The sequence below is a fragment of the Theobroma cacao genome, chromosome 9 (assembly GCF_053813885.1).
Source record: "Theobroma cacao isolate CCN51 chromosome 9, ASM5381388v1, whole genome shotgun sequence".
NCBI lineage: Eukaryota > Viridiplantae > Streptophyta > Magnoliopsida > Malvales > Malvaceae > Theobroma > Theobroma cacao.
This window is the reverse complement of record NC_142647.1, coordinates 40787030-40804754: the sequence shown is the minus strand read 5'-3', so window position 1 is coordinate 40804754 and position 17725 is coordinate 40787030. Positions and strand designations below refer to the sequence as shown.

At 29.2% G+C, this 17725-nt stretch overlaps 1 protein-coding gene across 1 annotated transcript; it reads left to right on the top strand.

The window, feature by feature from the left end:
• The first annotated feature begins 10041 nt into the window (after positions 1-10041).
• On the top strand, positions 10042-17391 carry LOC18589822 (1-acyl-sn-glycerol-3-phosphate acyltransferase PLS1-like). Its single transcript, XM_018126696.2, has 11 exons — positions 10042-10206; positions 10496-10618; positions 10788-10827; positions 10930-11003; positions 11110-11169; positions 13556-13633; positions 14348-14506; positions 14754-14879; positions 14968-15060; positions 16721-16807; positions 16896-17391. The coding sequence occupies exons 1-11, from the start codon at positions 10126-10128 to the stop codon at positions 17097-17099; spliced, it is 1125 nt and encodes a 374-aa protein (XP_017982185.2). The 5' UTR covers positions 10042-10125; the 3' UTR covers positions 17100-17391.
• The last annotated feature ends 334 nt before the right edge of the window (positions 17392-17725 follow it).

Sequence of the window (17725 nt, the reverse complement as noted above, 5' to 3'; positions counted from 1 at the left end):
ATTTATGTTTTATGTTCTCATGTGTGGAGATAGGATCATAGCCATAAAAAAGAGAAACACAAGGGAGCTCAAAGTTGAGAGGTTGCTAGCACAAAATTTGGCTTAGGGATTTACACACTCTTAGTGAAGAGATTTTGGCAAATCACTATGTGGATCACCATTAAAGGTAAGACAATTGTGCTGCCATGGTTTGATAAATCCCATTTGGTGTACAAAAGTTAAAAACAAAAAGCCAATGAGGACTCCACCAAAGAAAGCGACATCAAACATTCAAGTTTGTCGAAATATTTCTCTTATGGTTTTTTCTAGATTAGTTTCAATAAAAGTGATCTATGGCTTAGGAAATTAAAATTTTAATAATATTCCACTGTATATGATCACCTTAGCATGATTCGAATCCCCTTCAATATCAGTAGAGCAAGGAGACGTATACCGCATAGAATTAGAAATGGATGCTTGAAGTGATTGTGGAAGAGAATGATTTTGAAAAGGCAAAATTGTCTGTACGAATTTATTTTGAAAAGGGAACATTGTCGCATAAAAAAGGAAGTTCCAAGAAACATCAACTTATTAGTAGTTTGATCAAAACATTTGTAAGCACTCAGATGAAGAAAATAACCAAAAAAGTACAAGGTTTAGACTTCAAGTCCAGTTTACATTTAGTATAAGGTTTTAACCATGGATAGCATAGACACTCAAATACCCTTAATTTTTTAGTAATCTGCTTGTTCATGAAACAAGGCTTTAAAGTGTGATTTAAAATTAAAGAGACAGGTGCATTTTCTAGTTATAATGTAAGTTGTTGTTTGAAAGGCATAAGTTCAAAAAGAGGAAGGTAAAGCACATAATGCAACAATGTAAGTCCTATATCAACAAGATAGCGATTATGCTGTTTTGAAGTGCCATTGTGTTTAGGTGTGTGGGGAGGAGTTTGAAGATTAGAGATACCGTAAGTGGCAAAAGAATTCAGTTTTTCATATTCCCCACCTCCATTGAAGTAAACCGAAATAATTGATGTGCCAAAATAATTTTCAATGAGGCTTTAGGAAATAATGAGAAGAGATTTGATTTATTTTTAGAAGGTAGATCCATATATATTTAGTGCAATGATTCATAATGATAACATAGAATTAAAAGCTATCAATAGACTTCATACAATTAAGGCCCCCAATATTAATGTATAAAAACTCAAGGGGATGTCTCAAACAACAAAAATATAGTTTGTGACTGTTATTGCAATTGCAGGAATCAAATAGAACATTAGATTTTGGATTGGAAAAACAAGGAAGAGAGTTAGATTGAATCATTTGTTAAAGAGCATGGGTGGAAAGGTGGTCAAGCCTTTTATGCCAATCACATTTAGAAGTTTGGACACCAACCATGTCTATCGGTTGCAAATTTGTAACTTTAATTGAGGTAGGCATCACATAGACATCATCTTTATTCTAGCCTCGAGTTAAGGTCGCCTTCATGGCTTGATCCTTCAAAAAAAATGAATGAGAAAGAAATTCAACATATGTGTTATTAGATTTTCAAAATTAAGTTCTTTTAAATGGATGGGACACATAAAGCATCTAATAAGGAATAAATGGTAAGAGTAAAAATTGAGTTTAATGGAACATGTCTGAGTTATAGGCAAACTTGACCCATTGTCGATCATAAGTTTAGCTAAGCCATCATAAGGTGAATGCAAGCACAGCCATCATAAGGTGAATGCAAGCACTAGTTCTTCAAGTCGATAGTGACATGATTTGATGCCACTATGTCCATGAAACAATTCTAATTTTTTGATCGAGACAAATTAGCTAAATTGGTGATAGGAAGTGGTTCAAAGGGAAAGAGTTGTTTGGCCTTGAAACATTGTCTTGTCGTATGCCCAATTTCTTTTACAAATTTGACAAATAAGCTTGTGTGATTGATGAGTACTTGTAGACTGAATTAGGTTGAAGTAGGTTTTTGGTTTTGGCCTTAATAAAGAGTTTGTGTCTAGATTAGAATGATTGGAAGAAAAATTGCGACCAAATCCTTGGCCAGTATACTTGTTGGTGTGTTTGGTGTGGTTGGCTGACATAATGAAGGTCTCTTAAGTAGTGTTAGTTTTTGACAGAAATTGTTCATATCCAGTGAGTTTGTCATGAAGTTCTTCAAATGGTTATTCCTTTTTATCGAATTACTTCTCCAATCTCCTTATATTCTAGGCCAACTCTTTTTGGTATGTTGATGCACTAGATCATCTTCTTTTACTATAGGACACCAACTAAAGTTGGTTCATCTCGAGTGCACCTTGATTAGCTCTAAATATTTGTTGATAGAGTGATGATCCTTTTTGGTACTTGTGAGGCGATCTTTAAAAGTCATCATTCTTGATTTGGACTTATTTGCATAGAAACGACCAAGCTTATTCCAGAGCTTCTGTTGATGTCTTAATGGATGTAATGAGTGGCATAGCACTTTTAGAGGTAAAAACAATGAATAGCATGAAGTAGTAATTGGTCTTTTCCACACCATTGGGAGTATGCGGGATTAGGTGTCTCCATCTTGTCTTTAATGATGGTGGTTGGTCAGCATAGATGAGAACCATCAATGAATTCTAAAATATTGAACCCATATAGTAAGGTATTAAATTAAGTTTCTCTAAAATGGATAACTTTTCGAAGTTTAAAGGGTAATTGTGAAGCAAGGTTAATGAAGACTAGACATTGAGAATCTGGAACAATTGAATTGGAGGAATGGTGGACTTCAAGATTTGTAGAGCTTCACTATCATTGATAAAGGCCATGGTCTTAAGTTGTGGTTTTGATCAAGCCTGCTTAATCAAACAAATCTCTGATACCAATGCAAATTATATCAAATATTTATATATATTAATAAAGCCTAAATAGTTTTAGTTTAATCGTATATATATATTTAAAAAATATATATTTATATATAAAATATATTTAAAAAATACATTATTAATGGTCGATGTTTTGATTAGTTTGGCTATAATTGGAAATTGATTAAAATAATTGGAAAAACTATGATCTCTCCTAGGATATCGAAAACAAAAATTCAAATCAAATTAACTGAATTCAATTAGTTTTAATCAATTATTTGGATTTACACTGATTAATAGTCACCCTTTCATAAATACAACTTAGATCGGAAACAATAATAAGCCCTTTGAGTTAGAGCATTGTTGAAATGATTACTCAAGGTGGAATTCAACTAGTTAGCAAATTTTTTAAATACGACAAGGGTTGATTCCTGTAATTTTTTTATTAAATCTAATCCTTTTAAAATTTAAATTGATTACTTAAGTCAAATGTATTAAAATTCAAGAGTAAAGATGCACGTCTACTTGTTGTAACCTTCTGTTATACCCAAATTTTGTAATGTAGTGCAATTAGAATGAAATCTTTAATAGATGTAGCTACGGATGAAATTGTTAAGACTCAGTCTCATGCTCAAATATGAAAATAATGAAAAATAAAAGTATAACGAAGTAAAAAATTAAAAATACATTTAATCAAAGAAATAACTGAAACCCTCAAAATCAATGTTTGTGTTTTTCATACAATTTTCAAATTAATTATTAACACTCATAGGTTCAAGTATTACATACCTTACTCTAGATATCATAATCAATAGCCAATTAAATTCAATAATGCTTATGATGAAGCAAGTAATCCTAAAAAGAGAATAAGATGGCTTGAAATCCTACAGTCGAAATTTTTACTTCTTCACCTATAGAATTTGTCAAATCTTCAACCACTCAAGTGTTTAGCCTCTAACAGTAATCCACACAGTGACCGAATAAGACTTTCTCAAAGGTAGAATTTTATTTGTGCTAGCAAGTTTTGTTTCTAAAACAAAAAGACTAAAAGTTCTTATCGAATCTTATTTCTATCAGAGAGAGAAAACTATTTTTCTTTTTTATATTTTTTTGAAACAACTAAAAAATGGTTAAAGGCTTAGAGTTTTAGTTGGCTAACATAACATATTTATATAGCCAAACTAAATTGTAACCCTAGATACAACAGTTACATTTTAATTCAATTAAGTTCTTGTGAACTTAATTAATTTACCACTTTATATTGATCTAGTCCAATTAAGTCCAACTTAATTGATTATCCTTATTTAATCTCAATCATGCCACTTAATGTGTGTGACCTATTAGGCTTTTAACATGTTGGCAATAAATATAAATTCTAATCAAATATCAATTTGATAATTGATTTATATATATAGATTACAAGCAACATCTAGCAATACATCATGACTACCCAAATGTTAGAGAGTCAATTTAAAAATTTGACAAAGCCCTTAAGTAAGAAACCTCTCAGTGCAATATGGTCCTTTCATCAAATATCCCGAATATGTTATAAAGCATGGCTCAGTGTGTACTTATGACATTCTATTTTAGTTCTCATAATTTATTATTAACTTTATGAATTTAAAAAACTAACTTTTCTCAAATTTATCATGCTTTGGCCAAAGACTTTATGCAAGTTAATCAAGAATTGAGAACAAGTGAGATACATCCTCTCATATCACTTGTGGTAATGAATCCTATCTTGACCACTCATTCACCCTCGCATACTTCATGGCATACCTAAAAACACCTTGTTTAGGCATCTGGTCATCTCTAGACCTATAAAGGTGAAATCAAAGTAGGTCATTTTTCATACAAAATGACTTGGTGTCTCAAGTTTGAGGACTAGCTGCACGACTATCACATGAAAACATATTACATAAACGTTTAAGTGAAATACCAAATGGAGTTCTCATAGCAAGTCATGTTCAGTGAACTTGTTCTTTAACAGGCATCCACATGTTATCCTCAAGTATCACATTTACTTCAATTTATAAAATCGATTACTTATTTTCCAAGTAAGGAGGCTTAACATGTACTAGTTTTTGAACACTGTCAATGCCTTGTCTTGACAATACAATGACAAGGAACAATTTTAAGGACATGGCTTTGTTGTATAGTGATCTCATAATTGTAACAACTTTACAATTCTCTTGCAAGGCCTTTATGTTCCATGGGCTTCATCCAATTAGTACTTAATAACTTCTTATTATTATACTAACATGAAGAAAAACTTCTATCACATAATGTTATGTGATTAAATATACATTAAATGACAATATATCTCTTGATCAATCCAATTGACTTCAAGGCATATACCAATAGAAAGGCACTACTACTAATAGTATAATAAATTAATTACCTAAATTAAACCTATTAAAATTGAAGAGCATTTACGTTCATCCACTTGTTGTAGCCTCGTGATATACCCAAATTTTTTAATGTAGTGCAATTAAATTCAAAGCAATACAAAGCAGCTAGATGCAAGATGTCAGGGGTCTATGTTTTCAATCCAAAAGACATGTTTAATAGGTGGAGAAATACTTTTATTTATAAATACAAAATCCACCCCATCTCTTACTAATGTAGAATCTTTGATATTGGACATACACTTCTTTATTATTTCAGCACTGCAAGAAAGAAAGTAAAATTATAAAAACAATTCATTGGTTGAAAAAAGAAAGACAAAGAAGCCAAAAAAACATTATTCTCTTTTTTTCTTTATTAATATAATGTCTGTCACAATAGCATAGACTTAATTTAAAATATTTTAAACATTTTTTGTATTAATTAATGACAAAGATATTTGTTAATGGATCGATAAAAGTAGGGATACTATCGGTCACTGTAGGATCCATATATATCCCATGCCTATTTAATTTGAGTTTAACTAAATATCAGAAAATGGAAGCCATTATATTTATGTGTACAAAAGTTAAAGGAGCTTTTGAGTGGCCGCCTCTTGCTGTTGCAGTGATTAGGTAGATGCGCGGCACCTTTTCCATCTTGTGGTGGCCTTTGGCTCAACATGACGAGTTACCTCTCCTCCACGTAACTCTTCCCATATTACTCAACCGTCACGCCATTATACATTATTATCTCAAAACCCATTGCACGTTGAACTCAACCTTGTCCTTTAGCTGTGGAAACTCTAAGCCAGTCCTCAGTTCGTGCCATTGACCTTTTTCTCTGGCCAATTCTTGAGTCCTTGGTATCCTCTATGGATTTGCTATGTATTGAAAAAACACTTTAAAATTGTGGCCAAAGTGTACTTAGTTGTTATGGCCAGAATTCAAATTCTAAATCAGGTAATACCTCTAATTGCCATGTACTCTCTTCACTCAATTTTTATGTCCCACTTTGATTTTCATAGGATTTGAGAGAAAGTTTTTATTTTATCATATTTTATATTTAAATTTTATTTTTTATAAAATTAATGTTTCCTGATTTTAATATTGAAAAATAAAAAATCATGAAAATTAAAAATAAATTTATAAAAAACCTTAAATAAGTTTTCATCTTTTTAGTACGTCTAATCGTGTCCTTAAAAACTTTTACTTTTAACTATCTAAATCCTTATTTGGATGAATTTTATAACTTCCCTTAACTCTTGTGATAGCCTGACACTTATTGGACACGTGGAAATATGAAATGGAATTATTGGCTGATCTAGCATTAAACGTGGCAAATATGCAATTAAGAAAAAATAAATTAATTAAATCTTTTTTTAAGAATAAAAACCAAACTAAATCTAATCCATTTTTTTCTTTTTTGTCTTATTTTTTTCCTCAATTTTCCTCTCTTGTTCTATTTTTTCATCAAATAGCCGGTAAATTTTTTGAATGACGGTATCAGATGAAGCAATATATATATGTATGTGTGTATGCATAATATAAAACAATAAGTAATATATATTTATGTATATATATATATATATATATATGTATGTGTGTATGTATGTATGTGAAAGACTATCTTTTAAAGATAAAGACGTTATGTAAAAGTTTTCTTTGTATTTTATAGGTGAGTGTGGCTACCATTGAGTGATGGTGCTCCAACCCGATAGTTGGAACCAAACGCAAAATCTTATAATACTATATTTTGATTTCATGCATGTAGCACCAGAACATTTAGTTTATTGGTTGATATATGATTTTATGCCTAAAAAATAATATTCAAATTTCTCTCTCCTAATTAAAAAAAATATATAAATCAATTTCATGTAGGGACTCTTTCTTGACGAACCCTAGGTTTAATATGTTAATTTTTAAGGCTGATTCCTTTCTCAATGCACATCTAAAATAGACTACTTAACACTTAAAAGCCAAGCTAGTCCGGTTCAAATTAAACTAACAGCAAATTAACCATCGAATAAGCAAGCTGAGACTTTGTTAAATCAGCACGCTTGGTTCCTTAGTCAACTATACTTTTTCCTTTTGAAAATCTGGATGCTGAACCTGGAATGAGATGATCCTAATTACACCAGGTCCCCGTCCTCAAATTACGATTTTCTGTTTTTTTGCTAATGATAAAATTTATTCAGTTAAAAATGTTGAAAACGATTACCATGTTCAAGTGAAATTGTAATTTAATTCATTGTGGTATTCTGCCTTTAAAATTAAGGGACACTCACAGTTTAGTACTTGCATTTACTGATGTGAATAAATATATTATTTTCGATAATTGAAGATTTCGACATGAAAGTGACAATACTCAAATGAAACTTGGAGGATCATGAGTTGGCCATTCATAAATTTGTGAACTTCTCATGCATCTCACATTCCTTAACGATGACTGACGAAGAAACGTTTGTTCGTCCTTCCTTACCTAACCCTAAATAAATAAATATATAAACTTTTGCATAGAACATTGCTATTAGAATTTTCAAAACAACATATTTACGAAATTTAGTGAGCTTGAGCAATTTGTATAATAAGCTTTTGTACCCAATGGGCATGGGCGAAACTAGGGTGGCTGCCAGAGCCCATGTACAGCCGGCCTAGCAAGCTTTTAAATACTTTGTTTTGGAATGAGTTTCACAAATTAAGGGAAACTATTTGCACTCATTTCATCAAGGAATTTGTTTGGCTTTGTGATCAAACAACTAACTAAATTAAAATTGGCACAATTACTTTATTACATTTTCATTTTAAATAATTTGTTTATTTAGTTAAAAAATAAATTACAATGACACAAATTAACTTCAATTACCATGTTTTCTTACAAAACATATTGTGCAAATAGCTTTAATTTTCCAATATTTTTTATTCACTATTTATCCCTTTAGTTTCCTTTTACATGATTGTAACTTCCATTCTACTATTTTTTAATTATTAGTTAGATTTTTATCTTTTTCAATCATACATGTGTTGATCGATTATTTATATTGTCCTTGAAGCTTATATTACTTCCATGCTAGTACACTTTTTTTTAGAAAAAAAATTGAATTTAACATTGTTTTTCACATTTAACTCTTTCATTAATTATAATTTGTTCAATGTATTAGTTATTGAATTTGTCTGGACCCTCGTATTAACATTTCTGGCGCTTTGCACCTGCCAATAGGCATAGGCATACGTGTGAAGGGGTAATTAAGTGGTTGTTGAGATAATTAAGTATCTAGACATTGATTAATTAGCTTGGTGTCGAAAATACAAATAAGAAAGGAATATGTACTGTTTTCTTGTATTGTGAGGTTTCTTCTACAGTTATCCCACAAAAAAGCCTTGTCTCATTCCAAAGGCAAACACAGCTGGCTTATTGTTTTATTTGAATATTTGGCTTAATAGTATATATATATATATATATATATTCAAAAAATTGGATTGTAACCTCTATTATTTTAAATAAAAAAATTACAATTGTGTATACTTGAATAACACAAATGAAATTTTCATGAAATTTCATGGACCATGTGGATGCGCACCCAAGGAGGAGCGTAGCAAGACTATGGGTTTTAAAAATTTTAATTTTTTTATATATATTTTCTTTTCATTTTTTTCAAAATAATTTTTTATTCAATAATTAATATAAATAATTTTTTTTATTTTTTTGTTTTTTTAAAGGCAATAGCTATGATTCTAAAAGAGGACCATAGGTGAACCGGAGGCCTCAAAGAGTCTACAAAGCATCCGGCTGATGCCAAATTTTTCTTTTTCTTTTATATTTTTTTTATCTTCTTCTTTCCATAATTATTATTATTTGTTTTTTTTTTATTTTATTTACTCGTATGATCATAGTTTTTAAAGATTTTATTTTCTAAATTTTTACGAACCATCGACCATATTCTTCTTTTTTCTTTTTTATTATATAGGTTCTATCTTTTACTTACCATGTTTTTCTTCTTTTTTGTTATGTGGATTTTATTTTTTATATTTTAAGTCTTAAAAAATTAAAAAATTATTATATAATTTTTAAATATAAAGTTATAATGTTGCACTATTGACTGTTGCTTAAAATTTTATCTATGTATCATATTTTATCAATCCTGATTGATAGATTAATTCTCTTTATTTTGGCTCTTCCAGTTTCTACCATAACTATAAAGAGAATCTTTTCAGTAATGAAAATTGTAAAAACAACACTTCAGAATAAAATGGATAATAAATGTTTTGTAGATAATTTAGTTGTTTATATTAAGAAAGACATTATTAACCTTTTCAATATAAAATTAATAATTGATGAATTAAAATTTAGGATATATGATCCAGCATAACTTTTCCTAAAAGATTATTGTAAATCTTTCTTTGTTATTCCTTTTGATTTATATATTATATAAAATTATTATTTATTATGAATCTTTTAATTGTTAGTTAAGTTGAATATATTAGTTTTAAAAAATTTTAACCCATATTCTTCTTTGTTTTTGGCTCTCCAATAAAAATTGACTAACACCACTCCTGTGGGCACCATTAAATTTAACGAACTTTTGAGATTACACACAAGTAGTTAAATTTAGGACAAACGCCCCCTAAGTCTAGAGTCTTTATACAAAGACCATAACCAACCCTAAGCCTAAAATGATTGCTGCTAATTAATGTCTGCCTTAATTAATTTGTTCAGCCTAATAGGAGGTTAGTTGTGTGTTTAACAATGACCAAATGGCCGGTTGCCTTAAAAGATCATCTCAAGAGGATAAATAGTTAATGATCCCCTAAAAAAATTATAAGTCTGGAAAAATCTCCGGACCCGCTGTGTCTGATATATAGCACCCAGTACCCAATCAGTCAGAGTATAAGCTTTAACTCATTACAATAAGGCTTTGTTAGGCAATGGAAATTTCTGCCATAGTTACTAGTGTTCCTTTAAGTTTGATGTTCATTTTCATCGGCACCATCATAAATCTCATCCAAGTAATTTCACTGGATCCCGTCTTGGCTAGCTATAGCTTTTTCCATTACTTCTTCATTCCTCATCTTCATTAGCTACTTGTTTACCATCCGGTTAACGTTCACTGTTTTTTGGCTCCAACTTTTTATATACTGGAAATGTTGTGGTCTTGAATCTTCTGATTACCTTAGCTTTCTGATGGGTTTTTATTTTTAACAAAACAACATATTAAAGATAAAAGCAATGCTCTCAACCAAAAACTTAATATAAATTGGGAAATTATCATGCTTCTTCACATTATTGAACTTGCAGGTGGCTTGTTATCTAACTATTCGGCCGCTGTCGAAAAGCACATTCAGAAGAATCAATGGAGCAGTTTCAGAGGTTTTATGGCTAGAACTTGTGTGGCTGATGGAGTGGTGGTCTGGCTGTGAGGTGTTTGCAATTCTTCCTAATTCTTAAATTATTTAATATTTTGTAATATATGCCTATATATATATATATATATATATATATATATATATATATATAATTATATGCAAATCTGTATATGTTGTTTCCATTTTTCTTTCGGTAGCCTAAGTTACTTGCTTTCATATTACAGGTAAAACTGCATACAGATTTGAAAACTTACCGGTTGATGGGTAATGCAGAAAAGGAAAAAGAAAAGAAGAAAGCTCTTTACAATTCCAAGAAATATTAAAGATAATTATTTGTTTATTTTATTTATTTTCACAATTTTTCAGGTAAAGAACATGCTCTTCTTATGCCTAATCATGTGGCTGATGCCGATACGATGCTTGTATGGCTTTTAGCACAGGTAATTTTCATTATCACTTAAATTGTGAAACTATATTTCAAAAATTACTTTATTTCTTTTGTACAAAAAAATTACTTAAATTTCTTTTTTTTTTCTTTTTTTACAGCGCATGGGTTGTCTTCGCAGCGCTCTCATAATCTCGAAGAAATCTACGCAATACCTTCCGGTCAGTTTTCAAGAGTAAAATTCAACAACCTCCCTTAAAACATTTCAAAAAAACATTTTGATCTTTCTTGTTTCAAAATGATGTTTTTAACTCAGTGATTGTTAACACCATTAGTCTATAGTTAAAAAAAATAGATTTAACACTATATAAATATTTTAAGAAATAAATACCTTTTATATTGTTTTATGAATTTAAGCATATTCTCTTTTTAAAAAATTTTGCTTATCCTTCTCTCAAAAACCTTAATAAAAAAAAACTCAAAAACTTTGATTTGAAAGCCTGAAAACTTGAAGCTTTATCTGTCTTGAAAACCATAAATTTCTTCCTTCAACTAAAACCTATTGTCATTATAAACTCTTTATTTCGCCAACAGTTTGAGAATTTCTTTTTTATTGAAAAGAATGTATTAAAAGTAAATCTTTTGTTCAATGATGGATATTTCAAATTTGATGCTGTTAGATCAAGAGATTAATTTTTTACTCGTGATTACTAATTTTCTTGAAAAACTTTTGTCCAAAATTTGTTCTTTGATACTAGAGTTTAAAGTGATTTAAAAAGATTTTGACTTGACTATATATTAAATGTTTAAAGGTTTGATGGTGCACCATGTAGTGGGTTTCCTTCTCTATTTATAAGGCTTTAGCTCTACTGCATTTTTGTTTTTGATTTCCTGATTCAGCTCTGCTATGTTTTTTATTTGGTTAGGGTTGAGTTTTGCTTTTGATATTGTGCTTGCTGTATAGCTGTTGGGAAAGGGCTCTTGTGGTTGCCTTTAGATTTAATGGCATGACATCTTAATCTTCTTGCAATCTGGGGAATAATTTTGAGTTTCTATTTGATCATTGGATTTTGATTTTTTGGATTCTTGTTTTTAACATGGCTGGTAGCTCTTTGTATTTTTTTTTATTATGAAATCAAAGCTGCTTTTCAAAAAACAAAGTTTTAAGATTTTTTTTGTCAAATATTGAAATTTATTAATTATCAAAGTGAGACAAACTACTGCATTCACAAATCTCGTTCTAAAATTTTATTAAATTTTAAGTTTTTTCTTCTTTGTCAAATATTAAATTTTATTAAGTTTTGCAAGAAAATATGAATAGATTTTTTTAAGAGGGCATTTTTGTTTTAAAATATTTATGTAATATTGAATATAATTTTTTTAACAGTTGACTAATGGTGTTAATAGTTAAGGGATCAAAAACATAATTTTAAAATAAGAGAGATTAGGGTGTCTTTTTGAAATATTTTTAGGAAGCTTTTTGGATTTTACCTCAATTTTCAACTTAAATAACGCTATAAATTTACTTCGTTTGTATGTTTAATTTTCTCTTTATCTCACGCACTTCCAACCTTGACAGTAAGTAATAATTAATGGGTTGAAACTATCGCAACTCTTTCTTGACACTAGTATCGAATATATGACTTATTGTAATATATTATAGGTATAATATTTGAACATTTTTAAATTATTTAAAAATTTTAAATAAATCTTTATTATTCATTTACATTCAATCAAGTCTTTATATTTTTATTTTTGACTAAGAAACTTTTATAACTAATAATTGACTAATTATCACTAGTCAAAATATGACTTGTCATTAATTAAATTGTCATTAGTCAAAATGTCACTTGTCATATTATGCTGATATGGCACTAACGTAGAAGGTGAAAAATAGTACATGATCATAATGCTATGTCAACATTCCATATCATCATCCATTGTGATATGTGCGTGCTACGTCATATAGAATTACAAGTGACATTTTACCTAACAACAGTTAATCAACTATTAGTTATAAAAGTTTATTTAATTTAAAATAAAAATATAAAAACTTAATTAAATATAATAAATAAATAATAGTTTATTTAAATTTTTTCGAATTGTTTAAAAACTTTTTTATGTATTATGCCTATACTATGCATTTTGTCCACCTTGATAATGAAGGGCCGACCAAATTATATATTTCCGATTTTACATAAAGTTAAAACATATATAAGTTAATATTAGTCAATTTCTTGAGGGAGACTTAAAAAGAGTTGGATCCAATTAAGTCTTAATTATATACGAAATAAGAAGAATAATAACGACGGAAATATTAAGGAATATTATATTTGATTAAAGTCAATTCGAATAAAAAATGCCAAAGTGTTTAGCAATAAAATTACTCACAAAAATATATGTTGATGAAATTGTTTTTTCCTACTCTCACAACATTTATTAGTAATTATCACACACTAATAGCATAACCCTAAGTATAACTATATTTATTTAAAGGATTGCTTCCTTCAATATTTTAATTCCTCAATAAAAAGTAGTATATTTCTTTTTGATTGTTTTCAAGAAAGTTTTCACAAAGGTCAATACTTTCCTACAAAAATTTGGCAGATCTTTGGTTGGACAACTTGGTTTTACGAATTTATTTTCGTGGATAGAAATTGGGCGAAGGACGGAAGCAAATTGAAGGTAATATATGTTTCCTCTTTTCGTATCTAAAGATTCTCCTTTTATGTATTAAACAAAAGAGGTAATTGGTGGATTGGATTCTTTCAATTTTTTTACCATTTCACTATGTTCTGGTAGGAAGGAAAATAGAAAATAGAGAGAAAGAAAGAAATTAAAAAAAATTGTAAATAAAATATTATCCTCCCAATTGGAGGAAGGAAGGGGAAAAAACATACTATTTTCTTTCCATTTCATTGCCTTCTTTACTCTTTCCCTCTTACCAAACATAATGTTCAAGTTTGGGATTTGGGTGGCCGTATATTGAATTCTAATTTGTTAATTTCTTTTAGCATTTTTTGCATCAATCTGGGTTGGGTCGAATTTGAACTTGGATGAGTTGATGAATTTTTAGAGGTTTGAGTCAAGTTTCATGCAATAGGACAAGTGGAAGATCGCAACATATTGTTGTTGATTATTGTTGATATGGAATGAAATCTCCTTTTATATAAAAAAAAATATGTTTAATATATACCAACAAATAAGATATAGTAATTGGGTTAAAGTAAAGTCAAGTTTGGGTTGGAGTGAGCTATTATTCGTGGCTCAGGATATGTTTAGGTTAGGAGGGTGATTACCTTAATTTTTTTCTGTAATTTTTGTTTAGAACACGTTCAATTTTGTACAGATCAACGTCAGGTTTTACCACATTTATATCTACCTAATTTGCCATTGCAGTCAAGTTTTCAAGCGCTTAAGGATTTTCCTATTCCTTTTTGGGTGACAATTTTCGCGGAGGGAACGCGTTTGACGCCCGATAAACTCTTAGAAGCTCAAACATTTGCTTCTACCAAAGGGTTGGCAATTCCCAAGAACGTTTTGATCCCCAGAACCAAGGTAAAACTTTTCCTAGTAATCTTTAAAAGTTAGTCGGCCCACTGCCCAGTGCAACAAAAGAGTTTAAAATTGGAAGCTTTCAACAATAAGTGTAGTGTTCAGTTTATTCTACTCGGGGTTGCCTCTTCTGCTAAGAATTTATGTTCCTTTGATGAAAAGAATCCCTTTGAAAGGATTTGAAAGTTTAATTGCCAGAACGTCTTTCCTGAAAATACAACTAAATTTTCCTTTTTGATGAAACATTCAGGGTTTTGTTACAGCAGTACAGAGTTTGCGATCCTTTGTTCCAGCGCTTTATGATGTTACAATTGCTATACAAAAAGGTCACCCGTCTCCGTCATTGCTGAGATTTCTAAAGAGGCAACCTTGCAAGGTAAGCATATATTTGCTCGATCAATGTTCAAGCATCCGGAAGTTTGTTTACATCTAAATCTGATGGAGTTTCAAATGGCAACACACAGATAAAGGTGCATATAAAGCGATATTCGATGAAGGAACTGCCAGAATCAGATGAAGGCATCGCTCAATGGTGTAGAAATAGGTTCATTGCCAAGGTAAGCAAATCGCAAGGGCCCCATAATTATCACTTCAGCTCATAATGATTCATTTTTAGATTAATTATTATATAAGAAAAGGAAGCAAATTATGGTGAGTGAGAGTTACATAAATGAAAATTTGAGTCGATTGCAAGCTTGAGATTGAAATTCCAAGACTTCAACGTGTACATAACCAAATGCTTTTACTTGGGGTAATGATAACTTGATAGGTACTCACAATTGGTTAATTCTTGACACATTAAATCTAATAGCATGTTTGGTTGGGGGAATGGCTAAGCCATTCCCCCTTTATTCCCAAGGAATTTTTATTCCTTTGTTTGGTTGGAAAATGATACAAGGAATAGCCATTCCATAGGAATGGCTATTCTTCAAAATCCTTTAAAACCAAGGAATAGCTAATACCACCCTCCCCCATGGTATTAGCTATTCCATGGTTGAGGAATAAATTTAAAAATGAATAAAGACAAAAATACCCCTTACAAGTTTGAAAATTTACAACTTTATTAGTATAAAATATTATTTTTCTCTCTCTCCTCTTTCTCTCACTTGATTCCAATTTTTAATAAAATATTAATATTAAATTATAAATAAAATATTAATATTTAAATTATCAATTATTAATAAAATAAATTATAAATTATTCCTATTTAAAAACAAAATAAATTATAAATAAATAAACATAATATCATTTAAATTAGATAAACAATATTAATAATTAAATCATCAATTATTAATATTTAAATAAATTACCAATTATTAATATTTAAAAAATAAAATAAAAAATTAATCATAATAATATTTAAATTAAATAAAATATTAATATTTAAATTATCTATTATTAATATTTTAAATAAATAATCAATTATTAATTTTCAAAAATAAAATAAAATAAAACAATTGATCATCATAATATTTAAATTAAATAAAATATTAATATTTTAAAAAATAAATAAATATTAATATTGAAATTATCAATTATTAATATTTTAAATAAATTATCAATTATTAATATTTTAAAAATAAAATAAAATAAAAATTAATCATAATAATATTTAAATTAAATAAATGTTAATATTTAAATGATTTATTATTAATATTTTAATTAAATTCTAGATTATTAATATTTAAAAAATCTAATAAAAATAAAATGTCACATAAATAATAAAGGGTGTTTTTGTCTTTTTATTTTCTATTCCTTTCTTATTCCAAAATTATTGTTACCAACCAAACACTACAATAAGTCATAATAATTATTCCTGTTCTATTCCCTTTGTCATACCAAACTAAGTAATAACTATTCTATTCTATTCCCACCTCATTCTATTCCCACATAATAACTATTCTATTCCATTCCTATCTATTCCGCCAACCAAACGTACCATAAAGGTTTTAGGTTCAGAAAAGAAGATGGAATTTATAAGATAAGAGAGAGCTATTTCCATTTGTGTAATTTAAGTCCAATATATATTTGATATGTACCAAACAAAAATTAAAAATTGATTAAGCATTAATTCTCAGCTAATCTTTTTTCTAAATAATGGTATCTCCATACCGTTTACATAAACTTTGTATACTTGTGACCTTTTCTTCTAGGCAATATTTCCATTCAAAAATTTTTAATGCCCTTTTTCTGTGTCATCCGTCGCATATCTACCAGGATGCTCTACTAGACAAATTCGCAGCAACCGGCAGATTTGATGAAGAAGAAATTACAGATTTTCGGCGCTCAACGAAGTCACTTATAGTAAGATATCATTCATACACATACATTGATACGAAGATGCATTATTAGCTCAAAAAACTAATGAACTCGTTCATCATTTTTCCTGTAGGTTTTTCTCATTACCCTCTTTTTATTTTCTGTTGGAGCTTGGATATCATGTCAGAAGTTTTCCTTGCTCTCTAATCGGAGGGGGTACACCATTTTGGCAACCATAGTTGGAACTGCAGCAATCTTCGCACACATTTTCCTTGAATTCACCAAGTTACCACCACAAAAGTGCAAAGCTACTTTGCAGACAAATGGAGATACATAATAAATCAAAGCAATTACTCCACTGATAAGAGTAGAGTTGCTCTGCTTATCATGTTCTTTCCGTAAGAACACAACTTATAGTAGTCTTCTATTTCGAGAACATGGAATCTATGAAACAAATATATATAATTACAGACAGTCAAGGAGATCCCTCTACAATATCTATTTGTGGAGTAGAAAATGCAATAAAGTAGGAAATATTCGTGGTTTAGTTGCTAGATAAGTCAGATATTCATTACCTTTTCCTTCTGTTTACATATATATATATATATAGTGGGATATTCAATTTTCTATATTCGAAATTCATTGGTAAGAGTTATCAGCAGTTTCTGATCAATTAGTTAACTTATGCAAGTCAATCGGATTAACGCTTGACACCTTCACGTTAGACTCTTGTGATGTTTTAAGGTTCCCAAAATCATGTGCCTCAATAATTAATTTCTTTGAAAAGACTTAATAATGAGCTTGATTGCCGAATGATAATCAATTAAAAATATTTTAATTAATTAGAATGAATATATAATTGGTCAACTAAATCTGTTTGGGTTTAATCCATAAAAAAAATAATTTCATTTTAAAATCCAATTAAAATGTAGTTAGTTCGTCCAATAGTACACATTTATACAA